Source organism: Schistocerca serialis, chromosome 1, assembly GCF_023864345.2.
Source record: "Schistocerca serialis cubense isolate TAMUIC-IGC-003099 chromosome 1, iqSchSeri2.2, whole genome shotgun sequence".
Lineage (NCBI taxonomy): Eukaryota > Metazoa > Arthropoda > Insecta > Orthoptera > Acrididae > Schistocerca > Schistocerca serialis.
This window is the reverse complement of record NC_064638.1, coordinates 721,526,445-721,553,246: the sequence shown is the minus strand read 5'-3', so window position 1 is coordinate 721,553,246 and position 26,802 is coordinate 721,526,445. Positions and strand designations below refer to the sequence as shown.

Genomic DNA, 26,802 nt, shown 5'->3' with positions numbered 1-26,802 from the left:
TGAACTGGAGACGGTGGATTTTATAGCAGTGGTAGTGTTGAAAGCGGAAAAAAAATTTTTTTTTTACTTGATCGTCGGGAGTATGTGGCTGAGGGACTGCGTCATCATTCAGACAACACTGCATACAAAGTTTGCCAAGGTAATCCCATTCCTGATGTCCAGGCAGAGCTTCAAGGAATCCTCAGAACCTTAGGCCCCCTACAAAACCTTTCACCTGACTCCATCAACCTCCTGACCCCACCAACACCCCGCACCCCTACCTTCTACCTTCTTCCTAAAAATTCACAAACCCAATCATCCCGGCCGCCCCATTGAAGCTGGTTACAAAGCCCACGCAGAACGTATCTCTGCCTATGTAGATCAACACCTTCAACCCATTTTACATGCAGTCTCCCATCCTTCATCAAAGACACCAACCACTTCCTCGAACGCCTGGAATCCTTACCCAATCTGTTACCCCCGGAAACCATCCTTGTAACCATTGATGCCACTTCCTTATACACAAATATTCCGCACGTCCAGGCCTCACTGCGATGGAGCACTTCCTTTCACGCCGATCACCTGCCACCCTACCTAAAACCTCTTTCCTCATTACCTTAGCCAGCTTCATCCTGACCCACAACTTCTTCGCTTTCGAAGGCCAGACATACCAACAATTAAAGGGAACAGTCATGGGCACCAGGATGGCCCCCTGGTACACCTACCTATTAATGGGTCGCTTAGAGGAAGCCTTCTTGGTTACCCGGGCCTGCCAACCCAAAGTTTGGTACGGATTTATTGATGACATCTTCATGATCTGGACTCACAGTGAAGAACAACTCCAGAATTTCCTCTCCAACCTCAACTCCTTTTGTTCCATCGGATTCACCTGGTCCTACTCCAAATCCCATGCCACTTTCCTTGACGTTGACCTCCATCTGTCCAATGGTCAGCTTCACACGTCTGTCCACATCAAACCCACCAACAAACAACAGTACCTCCATTATGACAGCTGCCACCCATTCCACATCAAACGATCCCTTCCCTACAGCCTAGGTCTTCGTGGCAAACGAATCTGCTCCAGTCCGGAATCCCTGAACCATTACACCAACAACTTGAAAACAGGTTTCTTATCCCGCAACTACCATTCCGACCTGGTACAGAAGCAAATAACCAGAGCCACTTCCTCATCCCCTCAAACCCAGAACCTCCCGCAGAAGAACCCCAAAAGTGCCCCACTTGTAACAGGATACTTTCCGGGACTGGATCAGACTCTGAATGTGGCTCTCCAGCAGGGATATGACTTCCTCAAATCTTGCCCTGAAATCAGATCCATCCTTCATTACATCCTCCCCACTCCACCAAGAGTGTTTTTCCGCCGTCCACCTAACCTTCGTAACCTCTTAGTTCATCCCTATGAAATCCCCAAACCACCTTCCCTACCCTCTGGCTCCTACCCTTGTAACCGCCCCCGGTGTAAAACCTGTCCCGTGCACCCTCTCACCACCACCTACTCCAGTCCTGTAACCCGGGAGGTGTACACGATCAAAGGCAGAGCCACGTGTGAAAGCACCCACGTGATTTACCAACTGACCTGCCTACACTGTGGAGCTTTCTATGTGGGAATGACCAGCAACAAACTGTCCATTCGCATGAATGGGCACAGGCAGACAGTTTTTGTTGGTAATGAGGATCACCCTGTGGCTAAACAGGCCGTGGTGCACGGCCAGCACATCTTGGCACAGTGTTACACCGTCCGGGTTATCGGGATACTTCCCACTAACACCAACCTGTCAGAACTCCGGAGATGGGAAGTTGCCCTTCAGTATATCCTCTCTTCTCATTATCCATCAGGCCTTAATCTCCGCTAATTTCTAATTTCAATTTGCCGCCGCTCATACCTCACCTGTGTTTCAACAACATCTTTGCCTCTGTACTTCTGCCTCGACTGACATCTCTGCCCAAACTCTTTGCCTTTACAAATGTCTGCTTGTGTCTGTGTATGTGCAGATGGATATGTGTGTGTGTGCATGTTTATACCTGTCCTTTTTCCCCCCTAAGGTAAGTCTTTCCGCTCCCGGGATTGGAATGACTCCTTACCCTCTCCCTTAAAACCCACATCCTTTCGTCTTTCCCTCTCCTTCCCTCTTTCCTGATGAGACAACAGTTTGTTGCGAAAACTTGAATTACGTGTGTATGTTTGTGTTTGTTTGTGTGTCTATTGACCTGCCAGCACTTTCGTTCGGTAAGTCACATCATCTGTGTTTTTAGATATATTTTTCCCACGAGCTAGTGTATTGTGTTTGTAAAACAGCCTCATTCCACATGAAAGCGAAAGGTTACAGTTATGACCCATGGAACATGCGAATAAGTAAACTACACTAATCCACTCCACACACCAACACATAGCTGTCACACGTGCTTGTTTTCAGAATAGTGTTCTCTCTATGATGATGCGGGTCAAGATATTTGAAGACAGGCGTTCCCCTGTATGGAGGTCTGTTAGAGACAGGCAGCTGCCTCTGGGCTGCCATTTGCTTCCACAATGCATCCCAGATGTAGAGTACAAAATTGAATGGTCAGGTTGATCGTAACCCCTAGTAAAAAGTTATCTCAATTTGGCAGTTGCCTACATCTGTATACAATATGGCACTTTTTCTTCTAAAGTAGGTGACAGCAATATTATAGCAGTACTTCATTATTGTAGCAGTACTGCAGATATAAATATTTCTGAGAGAAATATTCCTTTTTGTATCTATAAATTGAAGTTATTTCAATGCTTTTTTTCATTGACTAGATGAAAAGTTTAGTTAGTAAAATGAATGATAATATTCTACAGTACTTGTCAAAGGAGGTTGTGTATATGCATAAATGAAGTAGGTGGTGGTTTTTGTTAACTGTAAATACACAGTGTAATATATATATATTCAAACAGAATAAAATCGTTTAACCCTTGTATCAATTTGAAGTAAGACATATTCTTAAAAATACATTAAATTCTCACATTTTTCATTGTTATTTTCTGCAAATCCTGACATTATTATTTTTCTTTCTTATTTTTTTCTTGTATGTGTTTTATAAATTAGGGATTATTTATGCGTATGAATATCAGACAAGTCATTCTCATATTACCCTCCAGAGAGGACATGTGTGCTCTATAAGCATGTGACCAATACTGTGACCTGAAACAACTGAGAATGAAATGAAATGATTATCGTTTTAGCTACAGTGCACACAGAATAAGATGGCAAGTACGCAGAACACACGTTCACTCCTTACGTATTCAGGGAGTCCATATTCTTGTTCCAAAGGAGTATTCATCTCAGTTGACCCTTGCTTGTCTTGAAAAGCATTTCATGTATTGCAGTTGTTGCCCCTCTTATATGTGGTATGGGATTGCAGACTAAAAGCACAGTAGTTGCAGGGAGAGTAATTCATAGTTAGACATGTTTTATTGTGTATGATGTCATAAAATGTGTATGACCTTCTTTTCCTGTACAAAATCTGGGATATCATTTATAAAACCATCATATGTAATTCAAAGTAAACATTTCATATTTGTACAATTTTGAAATGTAATTTTGTTGCTGCGATTCAGGAAAAAAGTTTTCATATTCAGAGTTGGGGGGGAAACTATGTTGGATGTTTTTGGGCATATAACCAGCTCCAGCTTTCTTGATTATTATATTAACAGAAACTTACATTGTTAGGGTATTTAACTGTCCAGACATGGATAACATAAGTATATTGCAGGACCTGTATCATCAAAATATGTTCTTAATTTTAATCAGATATATAGTTGTACATAATTATGAATTCCTACATTGCCTGACTGTCATTATCTATCTTGTTTCTACACTTTATGCCTCAGAGGATAACTGAATCTGATAAGAAATATAAATCAAATTGCAGAATGAAACTTCCAGTCTGCAGGAGCGTGTGTGCTGTTTCAAAACATTGACAGACTTGAACCCAGAACCTTACCTTTCTTGGATAGTGCTCTTGTTGACTGAGGTACTCAAACAAGAGTCACTACCCACACTCACATCTCTCCTACTTTTCTAACTTCATGAAAGATCTCTAGAAATCTTGTGGGAAATGCAAATCCCTAAATGTTTGAGTCCCAGTGTGGAAAACAGTTTTAATCTCAAGAATTAATTTTACTCTGCGACAGAGTGTGTGCTCCTTTAAAACTGACCGGCAGATTAAACCTTTGTGCCAGGGTGGGGCTCAAATTCAGTCTGTATACACTCCACTGTACAGTGAAAAATCATTTTGGATAAATTCCTCAAGGCTGTGGCTAAGCCATTTCTCCACAATATCCTTCCATCCATGATTGCTAGCCATGCAAGTTATGCAGGGGAGCTTCAGTGAAGTTTGGGCAGTAGGCGAGAGGTGCTGAAAAAATTGAAGACATAAGTGTGGGCCGTGAATCATGCCTGGATAGCTCACTCAGTAAGAGAATTTTCCATGAAAGGCAAGGGTCTGGGTTTGAGTCCTGGTTCAGCCATAGCTTTAATCTGTAAGTTTCATAAATTAAATTTTTAAACTGTTCGTTAAAACATCTCTCACTCACTTATTGGCTGTGGTGGAGTATTTGAGTTATTATTTCCAGTTTCATGACCTATGTAAACTTCTTTGTGAACTACTCAACCTTATTTGTTATAAAGTGGTAGAGTCCGATGTTGTGTCCAACAATTCTTAGAAGTGTTCCTGATAAAGAATTTAGGCCCATGGATTTCAATTACTTTTTTCTTTTATGCCTGCTTAGTATATTAAGAGTCTAATATTGTGAACAAAAAGCTGTGGATAATTGAGGCATCTAGTAGCAAAACTAGCCACATTACTGAAGGGATGTTTTTCAATCTTGATGAAAAACCTCTAGAGACAAAACAGTGATGGTCACAAATGATTTTATTTCATAGTTCCATCCTTAATGGTTTATTATTTAAGTTCTCTTGTTCAGTGAACTTTCATTCATAATGAACCCATTTTTTTGTTAGTTTATGTTTTGACTTGGCCTTTTTGTTGCAATTTTATATAATTTTGCTGTTTTTAAATTCCTAAACATTGTGAGTAATGCAAGTAAAGAAAATAAAGAGACATTGTAATTACTTTTCTTTATACCAATGAAAAAGCGTTTCAGCATAAATTGTGTAATAACATATAAAGACGAACATTAGCAAACTGAAGAGAATGCAAAATAGAATTTATTTCACTAGAAGCTTGTTCACTTAGAAGAGATTGATCTGCAAGTAATCAATATATTATGTTAATAGAATCGTTACCACTTCAGCGACTAACGTGTCCAAAACCTATCCCAGTTATCTAGCTGGGGAAAGGGGACCCACAGTTTTACATAGAATCTGAACCACTTGTCCTTTCTGGTGACTCCTCACATTGTTGAGAGGTGAAGGCTAGGTTAGAACGAAGACTGAAAAATTCATGGATTGACCGGAATTCAGTCCCATGACCTCTCGGTTTCCAGGCAAGCACTTTACCGTTCGACCACCAGGCCCAGCTTTAGACATACTGAATAATTTCATTGTTTTAAGTCTTCGGTTTGCTCTCATTTAGATTACAATATCAGGGATTTCGCGTTGACCTTTAAAGCAGACTTCGGAGACTGTATGAGAACTCTTATCACCGGTGCAAGCTGTTTCACTAGCTAATATTATTGCTTTATAAAACAGCAGTGACTGAAGCTCTTCCCTTGCTGGACCAAAGTGTTTCTACAGGAGATTTTTTTTTCTTTTGTTTTAGAGATGGGGAGAGTAATGTGTTTTATTACTATTTGAGAAGTCATTTGAGTCAGTGATTTTCCCATTTCACACAGACTTTGGAACTTCCCAATATCATTATTGTGAAACCTCATTTTTTATGTGGACAGAATTTTATGGCTTCTCTGTTTTCTTCATAATATTTCTTTTAGTCTTAGCTAGTGAAAATTCTGTTGATAAGAAGGTTTCGACACATTAGCAGCCTGATATTTCCAACCATTCAACTTACAAGCCACACCCACACCCTCCCACTTCTTTTTCAGTTTTCAAAAGCACAGTCAGGAGTAAGAAATGAAGACCTGCAACTGGGAAAACTATCTGTATTTCTGTGACCAAATCAGGAGCACAAAAGTCAATTTTTCAGTTCACTATTCGGAATAATATACATGTTACTCTCACAATAATGATAAAATACAAACTCACAGAAAATAGGATTCTTTTGTTGCCGATCACAGTAAGAAGCCTGCGAATGCAGATATTAGTGCAAAAGACTGTTTCACCTGATAGTGTTATACTTCTACTGTAAATTGATACTTAAATTCATTTTTGTAAATTTTAGACCTCGGTGCTAGATGCCTCAATTATTACTGTAGGCCAGAATAATGATAAAAACTGGTGCTTTCTTTCATGAAAGTACTGCACTTAATATTCACTATAAGATAATCATATGGTGTCACATTTTTATTAATAAATGCAAGTGCCTGGCTACCAAGTTACATATTCCTACTGGCATAGTTATCCATAGCAATCAACTATTATTCAGTGTCTTCCCTAGTTTATATCTTTTACACCACTTTGTTCTCTCACTTTCCTGTCAAAAAAGCAGTTGTTTTATTTGTGTATTGACAGATTTATACAGTCCTAAAAGTGAATGTTAAAGATATTTTGTGTGAAATGTTCAAGTAAATGTTGTACTATAAATCAAACAATGGAAAATCCAGGATGGAATGTAACAATATTATGAAAAGGAAAGTTACTACTCACCATATAGTGGAGATGCTGAGTTACAGATAGGCACAACAAAAAGACTGTCACAATATAAGCTTTTGGCCAACAAGACCTTTGTTGAAATAGATGACACACACACACACACACACACACACACACACACACACACACACACACACACACACGACAGCATCCTCTGGCAGCTACCAGAGGCTTCACTCATGTGTGTGTGTGTGTGTGTGTGTGTGTGTGTGTGTGTGTGTGTGTGTGTGTGTGTATTTTCAACAAAGGCCTTGTTGGTCAAAAACTTATATTGTGGCAGTCTTTTGTTGTGCCTATCTGTGACTCAGCATCTTCGCTATATGGTGAGTAGCAACTTTCCTTTTCATAATATTGTACTATAAATCAGTTACTATTAGTTTTCTGTCTAGACTATAAACATTACTATGTTGTAAAAACCATATTTGCATTAATATAAAAAGTGCCAAAACCAGTATATTGCAAACTTAGTGTATTATGTTATGTAAAACAGTACTGTAAAGTAGTATGTGTCACATTATTTATAAGCAATATGTTACTTTAAATATAACTGCAGTCACATGAATGTGCATCAGAGGACATAAACTAAAAATTTTTACAGTAAAGAGCTCGTAACCAGTATTTTCTGTTAATCAGAAAATTGTCTCAGTTTTAGACTTCTGTTTTACATTAAGTGACACACACTATTTTTTTCCTTTTGCAGGATCAAAAGCCTGGCACATGAGGCTAACGTTTGACAAGATCCCTGGCTACTCCAACCTCCATCGCTGTAAACTTTGTGGCAAAGTTGTTACACACATTCGCAACCATTATCATGTTCACTTCCCAGGGAGGTTTGAGTGCCCTCTGTGCCAAGCCACTTACACACGCAGTGATAACCTACGTACTCATTGCCGATTTAAACATCCAATGTTTAATCCAGACTCTAGAAAGTTTGAGTCACCACCTTGCAGTTCTGATCTAAAAGCTGCCCCGTTAAACAGAAGCACTGAGAAACCATGATTGGTCCTTACAGAAGCCTATTTCATGCTTCAGTTTACTATCTCACTTTATGTGAATTTTATGTCTGCAAAAGTTTTAAGAAATTATTATGAAAACAGAGAAGTAATGAATGATATGTGAATAACAGCATTGCAAAAATGTGAAATGATTTATTTATATTTTAAATGTTCTTTATTTTTATTTAAAGCTGAGAGAGTTAGTGTACAGAAAAAGAGTAGAGGTAGTGATTTTCATTTCATTTTTCTTCTTCCAGGGAGAGCAGAGTCGGTGCTTATGAATGAAATAACCAACTATAAGATGTTGTTTGTGAAACTAACAGGAACTGCAAGGCAATGCAAAGTCTGTGGTAAAGTTGTGAATAATATGAAGAATCACTACCTCTACCATAATCCTGCTAGGTATCAGTGCCCAATCTGTTTAAGTGTCTTGTCACGACCAGACCACCTTAAACAACATATTAAATGGAGGCATTCCCATATTCCTATTACGGATGTATCAAACACTGTTGTTTATCCATTCTCATAGTGCTCATCAACAGAAAAATGAATTTATTATTTTAAAATTTTGGCACAAACAAATATTATTGCAGATAAGGTTCAGAAAGTAACAATGCAAAAAATATTTTATTTATTATATTGCCATTCTAGTAAAATGCAGGTTATCATAGCATAACTTTTCATATGTCAGCTATCCCTATTTTGGTGGTGATTACCTCCATTACTCAGATGGTATCATTAATTAATGAATAGTACAACTGTACCAATATGCATCAGCATGTTTTATGGTACCACAAAGAGCACAAGTGGAATCTCTCACAAGACAAATAATTCTTAGATTATTTCACATACAAAACTCTTCTGATCTTCCTGCATATTCATCCTCAGTGGATAAGGGATTAATATAATGCATTTCATAAATGTCATCTTGCCACTTTTTTCAAGTTTTGAATCTGAGTCCCACACACTCTGAATAGTTTCAGGAGGATTGTTTGTACCACAAAAGTAAATAGTGTTAAGAATGCAACATATTAGTTATCTGTTCACATGTTATGAATTATATTTGCTAGACATGTTCTTGATGCTTTGTGCTTCATGTTCTAGATTACTACAAACTTTTTGTTTTACACCATATTTAAATTGCGTAAGTACACATGCAATTTTTTTTCCTGTGTATTGATGAGGACTGGTCTTTCTTATCTTTCTGGCTAATAATGCCACTGTTGTCAGGGTTCTCATGCTACTTACATTCTCTCACTGCTTGATTTCATGTGTGTATCTCTGCAGGAATTCCCTTTTTGATAATCTTGGTACTACAGTAATAATTGGTAGCACTCAGCCATAATTTTTGTCCTATACACAACACAACAATACATTGCAAGAGACAATAGTCTTATCATCAGGTTGTAAAACTTAGCAGAACTAATAATACTTTATGCTACTTAGATCATTCAGTTACATTTCATTTTAATGTTTTGGCCCATTGTATTTGGTGTTAGGAATAGAAGGTCGGTCATTCATTTCGTGAACAATGTGGGATTTCCAGCCTGAAAGTTCTGCTAATATTTATGATAACCATTATTTTTACAAATAGTGTATCTGATTGTGTAAGTTCTTACTGGTAAACACAGACTGAATGTGTATTCATTTCTGATTCAGTAAGTTGTTTAATTTTATTTGTATGTCTTTTGAACGTTAACACAGGTACATAATAACATTGTATGAAAATAATTATGTGCTTGTTGTTGCTGGTGTAAGTTTGCATATCTTCTCAGCATGTTGGTTGGGACTTAAAGTTGATCCGTATTAATTATTGTTGTGAGAGAAATGTATGAAAGTGCCAGAAAAATGTTGTACTCATACTACAACCATATTCAGTATTGCATGTCATGTAAAAACTGTGAAATTAATATACACAACATGCAAGCAGTAAGTGTCAATACCATGTAACATTGATGAGATTTATAAGAGCTCCTAAGAATATGTTTTTTTATGAAGTTGCTAGAAACTTATATTCATGTTTTATGTCAACAGTTGTTATTTTATGGAGATATATTTATTGTAATAGTACAGTGAAAATTGATTTTTATGTTATGTTACCGTTTACACTGTACTACATTAGATATATTGTTAATAGATTGTACAGAAACATAAAAATATGTCCAGTTAGTATTCCATTCCTTAAATAATATTTTTGTCTTTATAATGGCAATGTTTATTAATGAAATATGAGTTTATAGATACATAAAAATCATGCCATTAGTAAAGCGTTCTATAATAATGTTTTTGTTGTGATAACTGCAGAGATCATTAATTAAAATAAGTGTTTGCACTTAATAGTAAAAGAAAAGGGTAAATTACATTCAGCATTCTCACTGTTAACTATATCATCTCACTACCACACTTGACTTTGAAAATCTTTGCATAAGAATATACATTCATGTTTTGTTTGTGTTGTAACAGAAACACCTTTACATGGCATTATATGGTGACAGTGTAGGCACTGTGCTTTATTGCAAATGAAAACTATATAATAATTAGCATACTCAACATATTTTAGCTCTTATCTTCCAGTCATATGTTTCATGTTTGCTTTAGCCCTAGTAGCATCAAATATGTTATGACATTTTGCCTCCTTCCTTCATTGTTGATGTTGAGATGTTCACCTAATGAAGGTAATTGCTGTTATTATTTCATAACATAATGTGGTAAATTTTATATTATATTCTGTCATTTTAAAAGTTTCTCTTGAACATTGTCTTCTAAGCAGTATCTGTATTATCAGACATTTCTCAGACAGTTTTAACAAAAACTTTGTGAAGATATATTTTGCTAGTTCGCTTACACATTTTATAGCTTGATTTACAGTGCAAAATTAGGAACCTATTGTTTATATGCCTTCCTGAAAGAGGCTTTAGTGTACATTGCTTGTGCATATTCTTTGATCCCTGAAGTGAAGTGTCCTGACTTCCATTAAAATCAGCCTGTTATGGCTTATCTTTTCTTACTGTTGTCATTGAGCTGTTAAGATTGATTTTATTGCCTAGCTGCACCCAGTGCTTGTTATCACACAACATTAATATGAAAGTGTTCTGTTGACACTACTCATGAAGACACTAACAGCTAGAAGAAAAACACACACACACACACACACACACACACACAGAGTGTATCTACCAGAAGCCATCAGGCATGTTTTCTCTGGGGTTTTATGAAATATTTGCAACTTGTTTTTTGTAATGTGTAGCTGAAGTCATCCTAAATAAATACTGCTTATCACATTTTTCAAGGCGTTCCCAGCATTAATGGGAAACATTAGTTTGTTTCTGGTTACAATCAAAATGATTTTTAAGTGGAGTTCATTCAATAAAGCAGTCTCAAATAGAATTTTCGACAACAGCCACAAGTCGCACTTTGTGCTTTTATTATGACCGGTTTTGCTCTTCAAATAAACAAGAGCATCATCAGAATATACAGTTTAAAGTTGTCTGACACATTAAAGATTGCCTTTACAGTTGGCTGACAGCTCTAAAGATTAATTTGGCTGTACTATAGCACTTAAACTTACGTTTAAAGTACAGTAGTAATTTCATCTTTGGTGCTATCAATGTCAATGTCATCATTTACTGCTGTACTTCAAAAGTACTTTAAACGTAAGTTTAAGTACTCTAGTACAGTCAGATTAATCTTTAGAGCTGTCAGACAGCTGTAAAGGCAATCTTTAATGCTGTCAGACAACTTTAAACTGTATATTCTGATGATGCTCTTGTTCGTTCTAAGAGTGAAACCAGTTGTAATAAAAAAAATATAAAGTGCAACTTGTGGTTGTTGTTGAAATCTTAGTTTTAACAGTTGCCTGTGTGTGCTCTTGGTTCCAAATTAGTCTAGAGCAATATTTGCTTTTTCTATATTTATTAAAAGGGATTGTAAAACATGAAGATTAACTAGTACTCCAGCAGCAGTACTTGACAAACTTGCCTAGTCTCATGTACTGCCCTGCCCCATGCAGCTGCTGGAGTACTGATCATTCTTTGTGTTTTGCTCTCCCTGTTAAACGTGTCAATAAACTGGTGGCTATTGGAACTATTCGTTACTTCCACAGGTAGGAGAGAGAGAGATTGAGGAGCATTAAAAAGAAAAGGTATGTCACTCAGAATCCAGTATGAGTGTCTCATGTGTAGTTGGGGTGAGTGCAGACAAACTGCAAAAATATGAGGAGGAATAATGATATGAATTAGGATAGATTGCCACTCATGACATAGAGAGAGGTATTAAGTGACAAGAGTGTCACATTTTGAAGTAGACTGTTGATTATTATTTAGCTACCAGACGAAGTCCTTCATCAGATGAAGAACACAGACACACATGCATGCATACAATTCATAACTCATAAATATATGGCCACTGTTGTCACCAGTCAAGACCTACAGTGCATGAGATGACAGTGGTCATATGTGTCAGTTGCATACGTATGAATATGTGTGTGTTTCTGTATCTGGTGAAAGACTTTGTCTGATGGCTTAATAATATCCAACAATCCACTTTGAAATCTGTCTGTCTACTGCTTAATACCTCTTCTATGTGGTGAGTACCAATCTACCATAATTCATACAATTTGTAGACAAAGAGAGATTACTTATATCATGTGAGACAGAATTGCTAGACACCATACATAATTGTATTATTTTTCTGTGTAGTTGGTTTTTGATGGGTCAGGCTGTTCTTGTTGTACCACAGTTTCCTTAGTATTCTCACTGAATATCGTAAGAAAATTACATTCATAAAATTGCAACACAGGAACAACAGAAGCAAGTGAGGTGGCACAGTGGAGAGACACTGGACTTGCATTTATGAGGATGGCAGTTCAAATCCCTTCCTGTCCATCAACATTTGTGTTTTCCATGGTTTTAAAAAATCACTTATGGTGCATACCAGATGGTTCCTATATAAAAGGAAGTAGCTGATTTCTGCTCCATCATTCTGCAATCTGAGATTGTGCTCCATATGTAATTACTTAACTATCAATGAGATATTAAACCCTAATTTTCTTTCCTTCATTTCTTTCTTGGAATGGCAGTGTGCTACAGTGTACTGTTCAACTTGCCCAGGAAGCAGCCCAGTGACTGATTATTATACAATATTATTTGTTAGCAGAATTATTTTAGGATATATGTCTGTCCCCTTGCACTGGAAGTGGCTTCTCAACACTGCGTAATTCACACTTTATACTTATAACTGAAAAAAATAAACTTGAGAATAAATATTACCTGAACACATTTCTCACTTCAAAAATGTGAGCTGATGAATGAAAACATTCAAGACAATGTTCGTAAAAGAGCAGGCCAAAGTGAAACTATTGCAGTATAGAAGTTGGAAAAAAATATGTATCTGCATAGCAGTGACAGGTCCTCAGATACATAGAAAAGCACCACTATTTACCACTTGTTATTTCACTCCTTCTGTTTGATTTGAAATAATGAGCAATACTAATGACAGAATCACACAGTATACTACATCTAATGACTCTAACTTCAAATTTCTTCCTGTAGTGTTGTTCCACAACTGTAAAATTATCTATGTTAATTTTTTAACAGCAAAAGCTCTTGTTTGTCAGATCTTACATACTTATATTTATGCATTGAAGATGTGTCTTCAGTCACAGTATCTTTTATTTAAATAAATCAAAACCATTGACTGATTTTGGAGGAAGACACTAACAGTAAAATTAATTTTGTGAAAGGGCGATTTACTATTCAATTTTCAGTACATTTTACAAACTGCTTAGTCATCTGGTCCTTAGCAAGTTGAACTGTTGAGGGTTAAATAAATCTCTCTGTTTCAGTATTATGTTTGTGTTATTATCTTTATGGTGCACAGAATTGTTGTTTCACAGATCGTAATTGTTTATTTTGTGCCAGCTTACTGTTGTCACAGACAGCATAAATAGATAAGTGCAAAAATCTATTTCATGATTGATACAATTATACTTACTGTATGATTATTTATGAATCATATTTATGTACTATGTTCTGCCAGTACTGAGTTGTACCTAAGTTTTGTATCTGTTTTTGACAGTTCATATTCAATGTTTATTTTGGTTATTTCAGCTTTATAGTTTTATTTTATCTGTACCTATAGATATGAGAATGAGCTTTGATTTCAAGGTTGTGTTTTATATCACTTAAATTGATATGGTAAGATTTTTTGTAAAAGAAAGAGACAGTTTAACTGTTGGACTGGTGTCTTAATGAATGTTCCATTTTGAATGGTCCAGATTTTGTGATATTTCAGATTACATGGTTTAATGCAGAATTTATTTCTTAAAACTGTTTTGTCTTGTTGAATTTCTGCACATGTAAATGTGCAAGAATGTGATAATCCTGGATGGGTGCTAATATTGATAAATGTGCAATAACATGTTTCTAAAGATAAAAATTTTTTGTAACAATTTTAATACAATGATTAATAAAAAAATTCTGATAAAGTCATTGGTTCTCTCCTCCTCTTTGTAAACAGTCATGCGTGTTTCAGCCGTACTTCTAATAAAGTATTTTATATGGCAATAGGTGATTTGACAGGCAGAAACTGAAATGGGTCTTGTTATGTAAGCCAAAATGTGCAGTAATTTATAGTTTGTTATTACAGTGCCTCTAAGATTTACGTGATTTTTATTACAAAACAATGCATTTAACAACTAATTTAAATCTGTTGACAGATTACATTTGAGAACAGTCAAACATTTAAAAAAAGCTGTATCCAACACAAACCTGGGGAAGTATTCTTTACAGATATTTTCAAAAGCTATTGAGAAACTACTTTCCACAGTTTACTGCTGAGCTGTGATTCTAAGATTTACCTCATGTTGTGGAATAACAAATTTAAGTTTGTCAGTGCTGAACAAAATGCAGCTATTTCCATAAATACCTTAGGAGATATTTTCTAGAAGATTTCTATAATATTGTTCATCTGTGATCATAATTTTTGTATGTATAGGAGACACTAACAAAGTCCACTTAATGGAAAAAAACACCGCTGAACTGATCACTATCAATCATTAATATTTCACAGAACATGTTCCATTCAAAATTCTCAATATCTGTCAGGAGTTGAAATCCAAATCATTATGAAATCAGTTTCTGCTGCAATGCACTCGACCTAAAGAAAGTATTCATTCAACAAAGCAAATAATGGTAACACTGTATAAATTGTATACCTGCACATCTAGCAGGTGTCTTCAAAGTTCTTCAAATTCTTGCACTCACTTCCAAGTACATTGACTTATTAATGGTGATTGTTGCTAATAATAAAAAAAAATCTCACATTAATTCTGTCACACACAGCCAAAATAGAAGGCAAAAAATAATCTTCATGGAGATTGGTTTAAGGTTTGAGGTTAGTCTAGACTGAAGATCTATAACAATCTCCCATTTAACATGAAGCAAGAAATTGGAGTCCATATTAATTAAATAAATAACAACACATGTTCATGTTATATGAACAGAAAGTATCATTTATCACCATAAACAGGCCTCCATTCTTAGGGCAAACAGAGAACTCTTTTTACTATAATGAATGTCAGTGTATTCAGGAGATAAACAGCAGCTGTTTCATGTAACTGAGAAAGTGCACATTTTTCCAAGTTACAATTTTACTTTGTTTGGTAACTTAGTTTGGGTTTATATTGTAGTTTAACAATAGTTGATTATTAATGTAGTTTAATATCAGTTGCATACAAAATTCTATCACAATATCTTTTTGATGGTGCACAGAAACAACTTCAACCAAAATTTGGAGATCTGTCAGCATTCAGACCAGGCCGTTCATGTCCAAAGCAGATCCTGAACCTAAAGACTTAGAGAATCTGTAAAAAAATAAATTAGTCTGCACATTTCTTGATTTCAGAAAGACATTTGACCCAGTTGACTGTAAATTGCTCTTCCAAAAATTAAAAGAATGAGGTATAGATCTGTGAACAATCATGGAAAAAAAAGCAGGAAAAGTAATCTCCAGATGTTTTTTCAAAAGAAAGGTTACATGATCTCAAACAAACAAGAACCAAATTTCAAAGACCAAAATTAAAATGAGTCCCACTATTTAAATATAATTTAGGGAAATGGAGCTGAAACAAAAAGCAAATGAAATTAGATGCCATGGAAACTACATATCGACTTACTCAAAATAACTACAACAAGAAATGTATCTGCAAAGACATAAAATTAAAATGTTATGATACAGTAATTAGACCAGAATGCCTCTATGGATAAGAAACACTGATTTTGAACAGGAAAACAGACATTGATAAGACTGAGGAAAAGAAACACAGAATTTTAAGAAAAATTCTTTTCCAAGAAACTGAATACGAATGTTTCAACCAACTAAATAGATTTCTTTTATTAATAATTAACTTACAGCAGTCTTTGGGTGGACCATAAAAAGCTATAGATTCAGCAATATTTCAAAATTACTCTTTTTCATTAGTCTCTTGATTCAAGGAGAGTTTGCTGCAATGTCTTCAGTGCTGGAAACTGTTACTTGATCATCTACAATCTGGATCGTCAGATCAAAATGGTCATTATTCATATTAAAACCTAATTTTAAAAGTTTTGTCTTCAGTTCTTGTATACTGTTTTCAGTGTATAATTAGAGTAAAATCAGTGACATAGCACAGCCTTGTGATACACTCACAGTTACACACTGTGATTATTTTTTATCTGGACTGTGATCACAAATATTTAAATCTTGTCATGAAGATTTTACATTCCCCTGCAAGGTAGTTTGGGATTCCCCACCTGTCCCACAACTTACTGCTCCTTACTGTACAAAAAGCTTTAACATCATAAACAAATACTACACAGGTGCTGTGGTTCCATTCTCTCCTTTTTGGAAGGATTCATTTAAAAAATTCAAAGTAGCATGTACCTTTACAGAAACTGTGTGATTCATTGGCAGGATGAAGGTTTGACCATCCTGTTTTAAAGCTAACATACAAAGTATAGACTATCATATTGGAATTTTAAGCCTTTTTGCAAGTACCCAATTATTGTTGTGCTTTAATACTCAAATATGTTTCACCACAATTGTGACATCCTCAGTGGGTGTTCCTTTATTTTTCCTTTTATTTATATTGTTTGTGTCCTGTGGCTGCAAACCAAAACCAACCACAGATTTAACTTAATACACCTTGCATTTGGCTTTCCTGCACTGTGGCTGCTTTTTATTTGTCTTCCATCATGTTTTAGAATACATTTTCTACAGTTCATTGGTGAATTCTATGTTTTGTTATTTTTTGTGGCTTGGACACAAGTTTCACTGACTTAATTAGAAGGCTGATCCCTCAGTTGTTACTGTGATTTGTGTCTTGAGTATGGGAACTAATACATCATCTTTACACTGATTTGGAATCATCACTTGCATCCATCACTAACTGATTATTTCCAACAATCCTTGCTTTGCTTCTTGAAATATGTATTACAGTACAATATCCATATTATCAGTTTCAGGAAGTCATCTTCCCTTTAGTGCTTTCTGCAGTTCTTTGTGTTCAGTACCATTTATATTTCTCATACTAAAACTCCCCCCCCCCCCCCCATCCCCATGTAACTTTGTCAGCCTCAGACACAAGAGTTCTTTACAGAATCAAAGAATCAACTCCAAGTTACTGGATTAAACTAAATGAGATTTAAGGCATCTGTTTCCTCCTTACTGTCATATTTCGTCATCTTATTTGTTGATTTTTTTGTGTCCCATGCATATCAAATTCAGTCTTAATAATTGCATATAGTGTACTCCTCTAGACTCTCCATGGAGTTTCTTCACATGTTTTTTCACTGTTCTTGCATATGTTTTGTACTCTTCCCTGTCCTCCAATTTTTGCTTGGCTCGCATGTTAACAAAACTGTTTCTTCTTTTGTGTTGCTTGCTCATGTTCCTTGTTCCAAATGTGAAGAGATTTCTTCTCTTATTTAATATCTCTGAGTCCTATCTATTATGCAGCAGTCTTCTTAACTACATCTTTGAATTTAGACTATCCAGTTTCAGTGTCATTAACGCATCAGCTTGTCCCAAAGTTTTCCCAACCCACTGATGTGCAGATTTCTAATGAAAAGCTTAGCCAAAGGAACTATTTTAATAAGAATTTATTTATTTCTCATATGTCTTGTGGGGTTAATTTATTTAGATTTGGTGGAAATTTATATTATGATTTTCATTCTAAATATCTGTATAAATGTGGTCCTTTGAGAATATTGGTGTATTAGGAAGAAATTCTGCTTCTTTATATTGTTGTAGAAATGAACTGTATGCATTTTGGTCATCATTTTAATTTATTCTGAATGCCAAGTTGGCTCTAAAACCTTCTTGGTGGTGTTAGAACCTACTGACAGTGAAAAGGGCTGCAATCTGTTAATGGCAGGGCTGAATTTTCAGTAAAACCAGCCTTTTTTTTTTTTTAAGGCTATGGAAGACGTGGTAATTTTGAAAGACGCCATAGTTTTACTGACCCTCAAAACTCTGTGCCCAAGTAATACTGCATTTATGCTGAAATATTTCAGTATACAGAAGTGACTATTATTGAATTCTCTGTATGGAAATTATTACCATGGAGAATATTTTGTGACTTACCAAAGACTTTTGATTATGTGAACTACTGTATCTTCATCCTAGAGTTATAATGTTATTGAATAATAGGTGAAGCAGATTCATGTTTTTCATCTTATCTGCTTGACAAAAGGTCAATTCCTTATCAATCATACAGCAATAGGCACATGAAATTTGAAGCAATCGGGCACGATGTACCACAGTGTTCTATTTTGGGTTCACTGTTGTTTCTGATCTGTACAGGCTGTACCTGGATGAATTATCATTTTCAGGGATCTGAAGCAAAGAAAAAAACCCTTATATGGACATATGCCATTTTCTGAGCAGTTCCTATTATAGAACACATTTAATATATGTTATTTTTTTGTATATTATTCAGTACATTGTGAGACTTACACATGTAAAATGCATAGTAAACATTACAGTTTGTGTTTTATGGAGTATCAATTGAAAACTACATATTTTTAACACATTCACCTCTAAGCATTATTGAACATGTCACATTACAGCAATAAATGTTCAGCTATCCCAATGCCCTTGTGCACCCTTGGGAGAACTTGCTGTGTTGCTTGTTTGAGTGTCTCTGCATGTTCCGTAATGAGGGCAGTGGCATCCATGATGTGACTGAGCAATTCATCTTGCATATTCACCTTTCATTTGTACACCATATATTTCAATTAATCCCATAAACAAAAGTCTGATGATTTAGGGTCTGGTGTTCCTGGTAACCAATTAATGGTACTACCACAACCAATACCACGATTAGCAAGTGCAGTTAAGATGTTCCCTCACACATCATGTAAAATGTGGAGGGGCTCCATCATGCTGAAAGTGTATTGCAGACCGTGTGGCCAGCGGAATGTCCTCAAGGTGATCAATAAACAAATTTCCCAAGACATGCATATAATTCTGTCTCATGATTCGTGCTTTTAAAATGACCAGCCCCAAAACAAATATACATTAAAAGCACTCTATCTCAGAAACTATGCAGAATAGAGCATATGCCCTTATGGAGCATTTTGTGTCAAATGGGCATTCCTGTCAAGTCCACCAATACTGACCATTCTTCCTGGGACACTGTGTAAATGATCTTCCTCTTGCATTGTCAGGAGATGCAAATTTTTTCCCCTTTGCAGATGATAAAAGCACAGAAATAAAAAGTAGTACCATTTATCTTAACAAAAGGTACCGGATGAAATATTTTAAAACAACAATCGATGGTTCAAGACGAATGGGTTTACATCAAATTTTGACAAGACTCAGCTTGAATTTATTATTCTCCATATACAGTGTATTTGTATGAATGTGACATGAATGAGTAAACAGATAATAAAATCGGTTATAACTGAAATTATAGAATACAAACACTGGGTTGGTACTGAGATGGATGACTAGAACTTTATCATGCAACTGTAGAAGAGCATTTAGAGGTACTGGTTCTAAAAATTCATGGCCTGACAAGCAACCATTTCATTAAAAAAAGTTCATATCTGAGCCACCTGAAAGAAAATCTTGCAAATGGTGAAGTGATCATTTTGACGGATTTTGCTGTGAAATTATTCATCTGTCATTCATGAAGCTATTCAAGGTTTTCATTGGGAGAACAGCCAGGCCACATTACATCTCTTTGCGGTTTACTTTGGTAGTAAAGAATATGAGCATCTGTGGCCCCAGTGACTGCCTTCATCATGAATTTACTACAGTTCATGCATTCATAATGAGTCTGATTAAATATTTGAGGATAATCATAGGAGAAATCAAGCACATCCACAACTTTGGTGATAGATTTGCTGCCCCAAACAAAATGTTTAAGAATTTTGTGAATTTAGGCCTGCATGAAAAGGACTTTGGTATCTCTGCTGAATGAAATTTCTTTGGAACCAGCCATAGAAAATTTACTTGTTGGGGAATTGGAGGAACAGCTAAAAGACTGGGAGCTCATGGTAGTTAGTAGAACCCTTTAGATAAGCGAATGTAGACACCCCATGATCTATTTAAGTTCTGCAATGATAACATTTCAGGCATCATCTTTTTTTTGCATTGCACAGAAAGAAACTGAACAAATACAGTGTGATCAGGAAACAAGATTTGCCAAAGGCCACACCATTTCTGGGATGAGAGAAAATCACCTGTTCAAGCCCACTGCTTTAAACAAGGACAGAGTAAGCAGAGTTTCCAATGATGTTGCTGCAACCACAGTTAAAGCATTAAAGTAGATGAAGAAATTCCAGCTTTTTCACCTACAACATCACTGTTGTACTGTAAGACACAAGCAACAGCATGGCCACAATGAACCAAAGTTTATTCTCCTTCCACCGGACTGATGACCATAGATGTTAAGTCCCATAGTGCTCAGAGCCATCTCCTTCCACCTACAAGCAAACAACACTTGAGAACATACACAACAGCACAGAAACAATGTAGGTAATGATACAAGCAGTTGCTGTCAGTAAGTATCAACACAATATGATAGGGAGTGCCTGCTGCACAGCACTTTTAAAGAGGAGAGCTCTGGTAGATGGCACAGTGGTGCGAATGTCATGTGGTCCACTGCAGTTGACCACTGGTTGCAGCCTGTGCAGATGCCATTGCTTGAATATTCACAGTGTAATGCTCCAACAGTCTGGTGCCACAGCATATACCCAAGTATTACATACAAGATTATAGCACCCCTCCACATAGTGGAAAGGCTGCTCCACCAATGTGGGCATCGAGGCAACTGCTGAGACAACCATAGCCTCTGTGGTGGCAGCCTTAGGCAATGACAGTGGCAGCAGAAGGTGGTTCCAGGCCAGAACCAGTGAAGAGGAGTAGATGTGGCGTGGCTGAGGAATCACGCTGCAGCTGCTCCAATGTGAATTATCATAAGAAAGGATCAGTGAAAAAAGTGCTAGTAGTATCTAGATATCTGGTTATCCAACATGATGGAACAGCACTGATATTGATGGTGCCAGTCATTTGTCAGTGCCACAAGGGATGCTGGTGTCAAAGGATCCAAAGGCACCAGCCCAGCTGGTGGCAGCAAAGCGTTGTGGGAAGGTCTGGCAGTAGACATCGGGGGCTGGATACCAGAGGAGAGGTAGGAGGTGGTGACATTGAATAAGAGGGCGGACCCGCACTTAGGGTAGGGACGCATTGCCAGGCCAGAACAGGCACTGAGGAAGCAGGCAGAGGCAGTGCCGGCACACCCACAGCCATTGCTGTGATGGTGTGCCAGCAGCCCATCCCTAGCACACGCCCTACGGATGTGGCTGCCTCGTCAGCTGTGGACCTTGGTTGGAATCCACTTTGGTCGGCAGCTGAACTTCTGAGCCCAGACTGCAGAGGCAGGAGCGAACCGCAATAAGAGCCATGCTAATGGGTGTTGGTGGGGCACATGAGCAGATGTAGGAGGGTGTGTGTTGCTAGCAACTATGGAGCATTTTTGCTGGACTCTGATCCCCACCGACGTAAACTTGTAGGAACTCAAGATGCATGTCCACGCAGAAGTCTGTGATGTACTTCTTCATTTCAATGCTAAATGTGTGGATGAGATGTTCCACCTCAACGTTAGATTGGGGGGGGGGGGGGGGGGTGAAAAAGAGTAGCAGTCATATGGTGAATGCCTTAATGGATGTAGAAACTGTGAAAGGCCTCAGACACAAAATGTGGACCATTATCTGTCACAAGCCTATAAAGAAATCCGTCAATAAAACAAAATTTGGTGGGGGCCTGAATAATTACCAAGCATGACACTGAAGGACAGCAGATAATGTATGGCAATTTAGAGGAACCATTGACAACCAACAACCAGTAAGAATTTAGAATTTAGGAAGGATACCACAAAATCAACATAAACATGTTCCCATGGAGACTGCGGTGCAGACCACTGAGAGAGTGCCGCTTGTTGCGTGGCACACTGAGAGCAGGCTCCTATAAGATTACAATGTCACCATTGACACTAGGCTGGAACATGTGCCAACCAACAGGCCAAGAAATTGGTATGCGAGGACCCTCCCCCCCCCCCCCCCCCCCCCACACACACACAATGTACCTGATGTACAAACTGAAGCACATCTCACTATAGGGTGGACAGGAGTAGAATCTTAGGTAACAGCCTGTCCGTAGCTAAGACAAGAACACCATCCAATACTGAAAGGCTGTGATGGATGACAACATAGTTATGGTCTGTCCAGCCAACCAAGCTGAAAGCAGCCAACAAAACCAGATCAGCAATAACAGCAGCTGTGTTTTGGGAGCCTGTAATAGGAAACCCTTCCACTGTGCATTGTACCGAACATCTACGTGAAAACAAAGGAGTTCATCCTGATCAAAAGTAGGATTTGGTCCTGTTAGAATCTGAGATATCACACAATTGAGAACATAGACACAAACATACAAACACCGATACTGATATGAGCAGTTGCTGACAGGAGGGCTTGGTACATGCCTTCTGTGACCTCTTTCACCAAAATTTTCTCAGCTCCTGTCATATTCAGGTCCACAATGTGGCATAGAGCTAAAACATTCTGTATGTCGGACTGTGTTGTTTCATGTGTCATTGGGCCCAGTTCTTCAATTATTCTTGTGCTGAGTGGACATGTTGCTAGTTGTCATCAAATCTTATCTCAGCTACTGAGCTTCTCATTGTTCTCACACTACTGCAGAGCTGTACCATCCAAGTAAAAGATCACATTCGCCAAACACATGTCATTGCATCCGTTATACCCGGTGGCTCGGTTGTAAATCCTTTCAGCCATTTCATCAGGTTGTGACCAGCATCTGCAAAGAACACTGATGGATGCATGATGCACAACTGACTTACTGCTGTTTAGGAATGATGTACTGCTTGTAATCTGGTTCCTGTCCGTGTAGGTGATGGTTTTTACATTGAATAATTGGTGCCATGGTGATGCAGATGTTTTGAAGTACCCGGCACTCCGCCATTCTCACGTTGTCACCAGAATCACGTCCAAATCTGAAAGTGGGGTAATCAAATACAACACTTAACAGTGACAGTATGTTTATTAAGATAACCAATGAATGAACAGCCAGAAGGGGACTAAAATCTTGGATGGAGGGAATTGTGAAAGGAATGTATCTTTAGTGCTTTTTAGGAGATTCATCCAAGTTTTGGATAATTAAGATAGATTTTGAAAGTTATTGATGAGTTTGGCCGTAGTAATAGACATACTTGCCAGCAATACCAAAATAGTAGTCTACTATTTTCCAGTGTCCACTACTGTCAACTATTTTGAATGGTACATTAAGATTTATGGTCTCTATTGGAAGCTCCCTACCATCATGCATCTTGGGTAACGCTTTGATTTAATAATTTAAAAATTGCACATATTCTTCTCTTTTCTCTTCTACAGAGCAGTCAACATTGGACTGAGGTAGCCACCATGCCACAAAGAAGACTTTTTGTTTACATTTATTTTGCTGAGACAAAAACTGAGATCGGTACTTAGTTTGATATACATATATTCTTGCACTCATTGTTAGTCTTGTGTAGTGCATCTTCTTCCCATCAGTTCTGTACCTTTTGTGCTTCCCTTTGTGATGCACAATCACTTAATCCCACTGTCCTTAAGAAAAACATTTACTTTAACATTCAGCTGTAATTTTTGCTTAACGTAGTGTTTTCATCATATCCTTTGCAATCTATAAAATCATTAGGACATACCCCTTTAGATTACCCATTAATGAAACAGAATAGTAAAAGCTGTTGCTGTTGCTTGCATACTCATGTAAATAAAAAAAATTCTTCATAAAACCTGGTAGCTGGTGGGCCAATAGTAATGGTTTTCACAAAATCTCATGAAAGAAAAGAAAATCAGGTATTGCCACTTCAGTTATAGAATTGTAATCTTGCCAGAGAATATGAGTGTTGTCCTTTGTTCTCACCATCAGCAACTGGTATCATTTCGTTGCTTTCTACATTTCAGGAAATTATCCAGAAGACTTGGAAAAAACAAGTTATAATAACAGAGGAACTACTAACTCCATCTTCAGGACATTACCTGGGGATGGTTATAATAGCGCATCTCTTCACCAGTGTCAGTTATGTGGTAAAATTGTTTCTAACAAGTGGCACCATTATCATTACCACAACCCAAAATACTTCAAATGTTTGTTGTGTAAAACAGTTCACAACCGGAGAGATCACCTAAAAACACACATGAAAGTAAAGCACAACGTGACCCATGGAGAAAGGTTAGCAGTACCCTGATTTGCACTTTGTCTTCATCATTGATTACTTTTTGTTTCTACTGGGTGAAATTACATTGCCTGTTTGATAGTTAATGAAGAAATTTGTAATGTAATATTTGCAATTAGAAGTCTTAATGAAAGCCATGTTTTTAGGTAATATGATATGTTTAATACACAACAGTTGTTGATTAACTGACTTGTTAAGTAAAGATTAACACAATAGTGTTATCATGTTTAATAAATTATTTAGAAAATGTGTACTACAAGGCATAACATTTCCATTGCATGCCTCTCACTTTGAAATAATTTCGATATCTGCTATGTACTATTTGTGGATAGAGAACTTGAACAGCACAAAAAATTATGTCTCTATTGATCACCTTCTTCAAAATGTCAGCAAATGACAGAAAGAAAGGCAATGCTCCAAATATGAACAAAAATGTCAGTAATAATCCCAGTAAAAGTAAAGATGCTTAAAAGGTAAAGGAAAAAATCCTCAGAGTTACTGTCCTTGCACTTTTTTCTGGAGTCCTAAAAGATGGAGGAATGGAGAGGACAAGCTTCTCCTGCATGTATGTGGTTCCCGGGTGAGGATGCGTAATGGGAAAGTTCATTCTGGTATCATCATACAGGGCGATCAGAAGCTAAATAAGATATTCCCTACTTCTCAGTAATTATTAACTGAAATGGATCTATGAGATTAATCAATTTCAAATGTAATAATATCTATATCTGACTAGAACAGATAATTGCTGTGCTGGAAATCACTCATAACTGAGGGAGTCTCTCAACTACCAACTTTAAAGTTATAGTCTAACCTTTGAACGGCATGGCAAATGGTCTATTACATAAATTAGACTTAAATTTTATATTAACATTTTGCAAAATGACACAGGTCAGAGAAATTTGTGCTGATATTGAGGCTTATCTTCAGTTTTTGTTCCTGTCCACCATTCAAGACTGGAAGAGGAAAGGGGGTAAACCTGATAGGCATCAGAAGTACTGTCTGAGAGACATAGAACTGTGGGCTTTGCAGAAGAGATATTACTAAATACACTTGGAGCTCAAGAAAAAAAAAATCTGTTGTTTGGTGTGAATAGAAAATGTCACTGGTTGTAAAAAAATATTAATCCTAATACTGAATCGAAGTTTCTCTAGTAATGTTCTTTCCACAAAAAATGATGGTCAACGGTAGTTGTTTTCTTAGTGTGCCTGTATGACATGCTGCTGAAAGTCATATAGAGCTTCAAATAAATAATCCGATAGCCTTAATCCCTTGAGGCTCCACAACACTGCAGCTAAACTCTGCTTGAACAATATAAAACTTGACATAGATTGTGCAGAAAGGCAATGGCTATTTGGAGACAACAAGTGTATGTAGCTTGTCCCTTATTTGGATGATTATTGATACTAAAGACAGTAAAATGAATCTTGAAAATAATGACTATGCTGGGGGAACATTTCATAGTTTGGAAAGCCAGACCACAAGCAGGTTCATGTTGGTATTCAGTCCATTCGGAATCCAACTGTCCAGGCAGTAGTCTGTTCTGTGTTGAATATCACAGAATGGCATGTTCAGTGAAAAAGTCACCTTAAATCATTTTGTATTTACACGTTCTACACTTAATAATGTCGTAGTACTTCAGAAAACTTCAAATAAATCTGAAATTAAACATGGTGGGAGGCTAACAATAATGTCCTAGCTGGGGGAAAAAAAACCACACCACCTCTGTAACTGTCCTTTTTTTCTTATTATGACAAACAAGAATATTTCAATTCAAAGAACAGCACAGAGCACCAAGAGACTTGGTCTCTTGCAGCTCTTTGCCACTCATTCACTTATAATATAGTCAGAATTGCTCCATAATTGTTGTGGTGTGTAAGACAGCATAATTATGTCTAATCTTAAATGTCCTCCTTCAATTCATAACACGAATTGTCCTTTTTTATAAGAATTATGTAACTTGATTACAAAGACTTAAATTTCATATTAACATTTTGCAAAATGACACAGAAATCAGAGAAATTTGTGCTCATATAGAGACTTAGCTGTAGTTTTCATTCATGTCCGCCATTCATGATTGGAAGAGCAAAGGGGGTAAAGCTGATACGCGTCAGAAGTACTGTCTGACACACACTGAAATGTGGCATTTGCAATAGAGATGTTGAGTGGCATTTGCAGTAGAGATATAGATGTACATGTAAATACAGATGAAAGTGAATGATGTATTCAGAAATCATAAATTCTTATAAGTTCCGTGCCATGTCTG

At 36.9% G+C, this 26,802-nt stretch overlaps 1 protein-coding gene across 13 annotated transcripts in view; it reads left to right on the top strand.

Moving 5' to 3' along the window:
• Positions 1-26,802, top strand: part of LOC126481406 (sex determination protein fruitless-like) — a 417,410-nt gene that overhangs the window by 274,194 nt on the left and 116,414 nt on the right. For 2 of the 13 annotated variants that reach the window (XM_050105153.1, XM_050105169.1), the window contains exon 5: positions 24,268-24,535. The exons of 6 other annotated variants lie outside the window; for them this stretch is intronic. In XM_050105153.1, coding sequence (XP_049961110.1) covers positions 24,268-24,535 — 268 coding nt within the window. Of the gene's footprint in view, positions 1-7,449; positions 7,780-8,001; positions 8,289-24,267; positions 24,536-26,802 lie in introns of those variants that run through there. 5 more of the 13 variants (XR_007587573.1, XR_007587580.1, XR_007587577.1 and 2 more) reach the window with 5 other exon arrangements.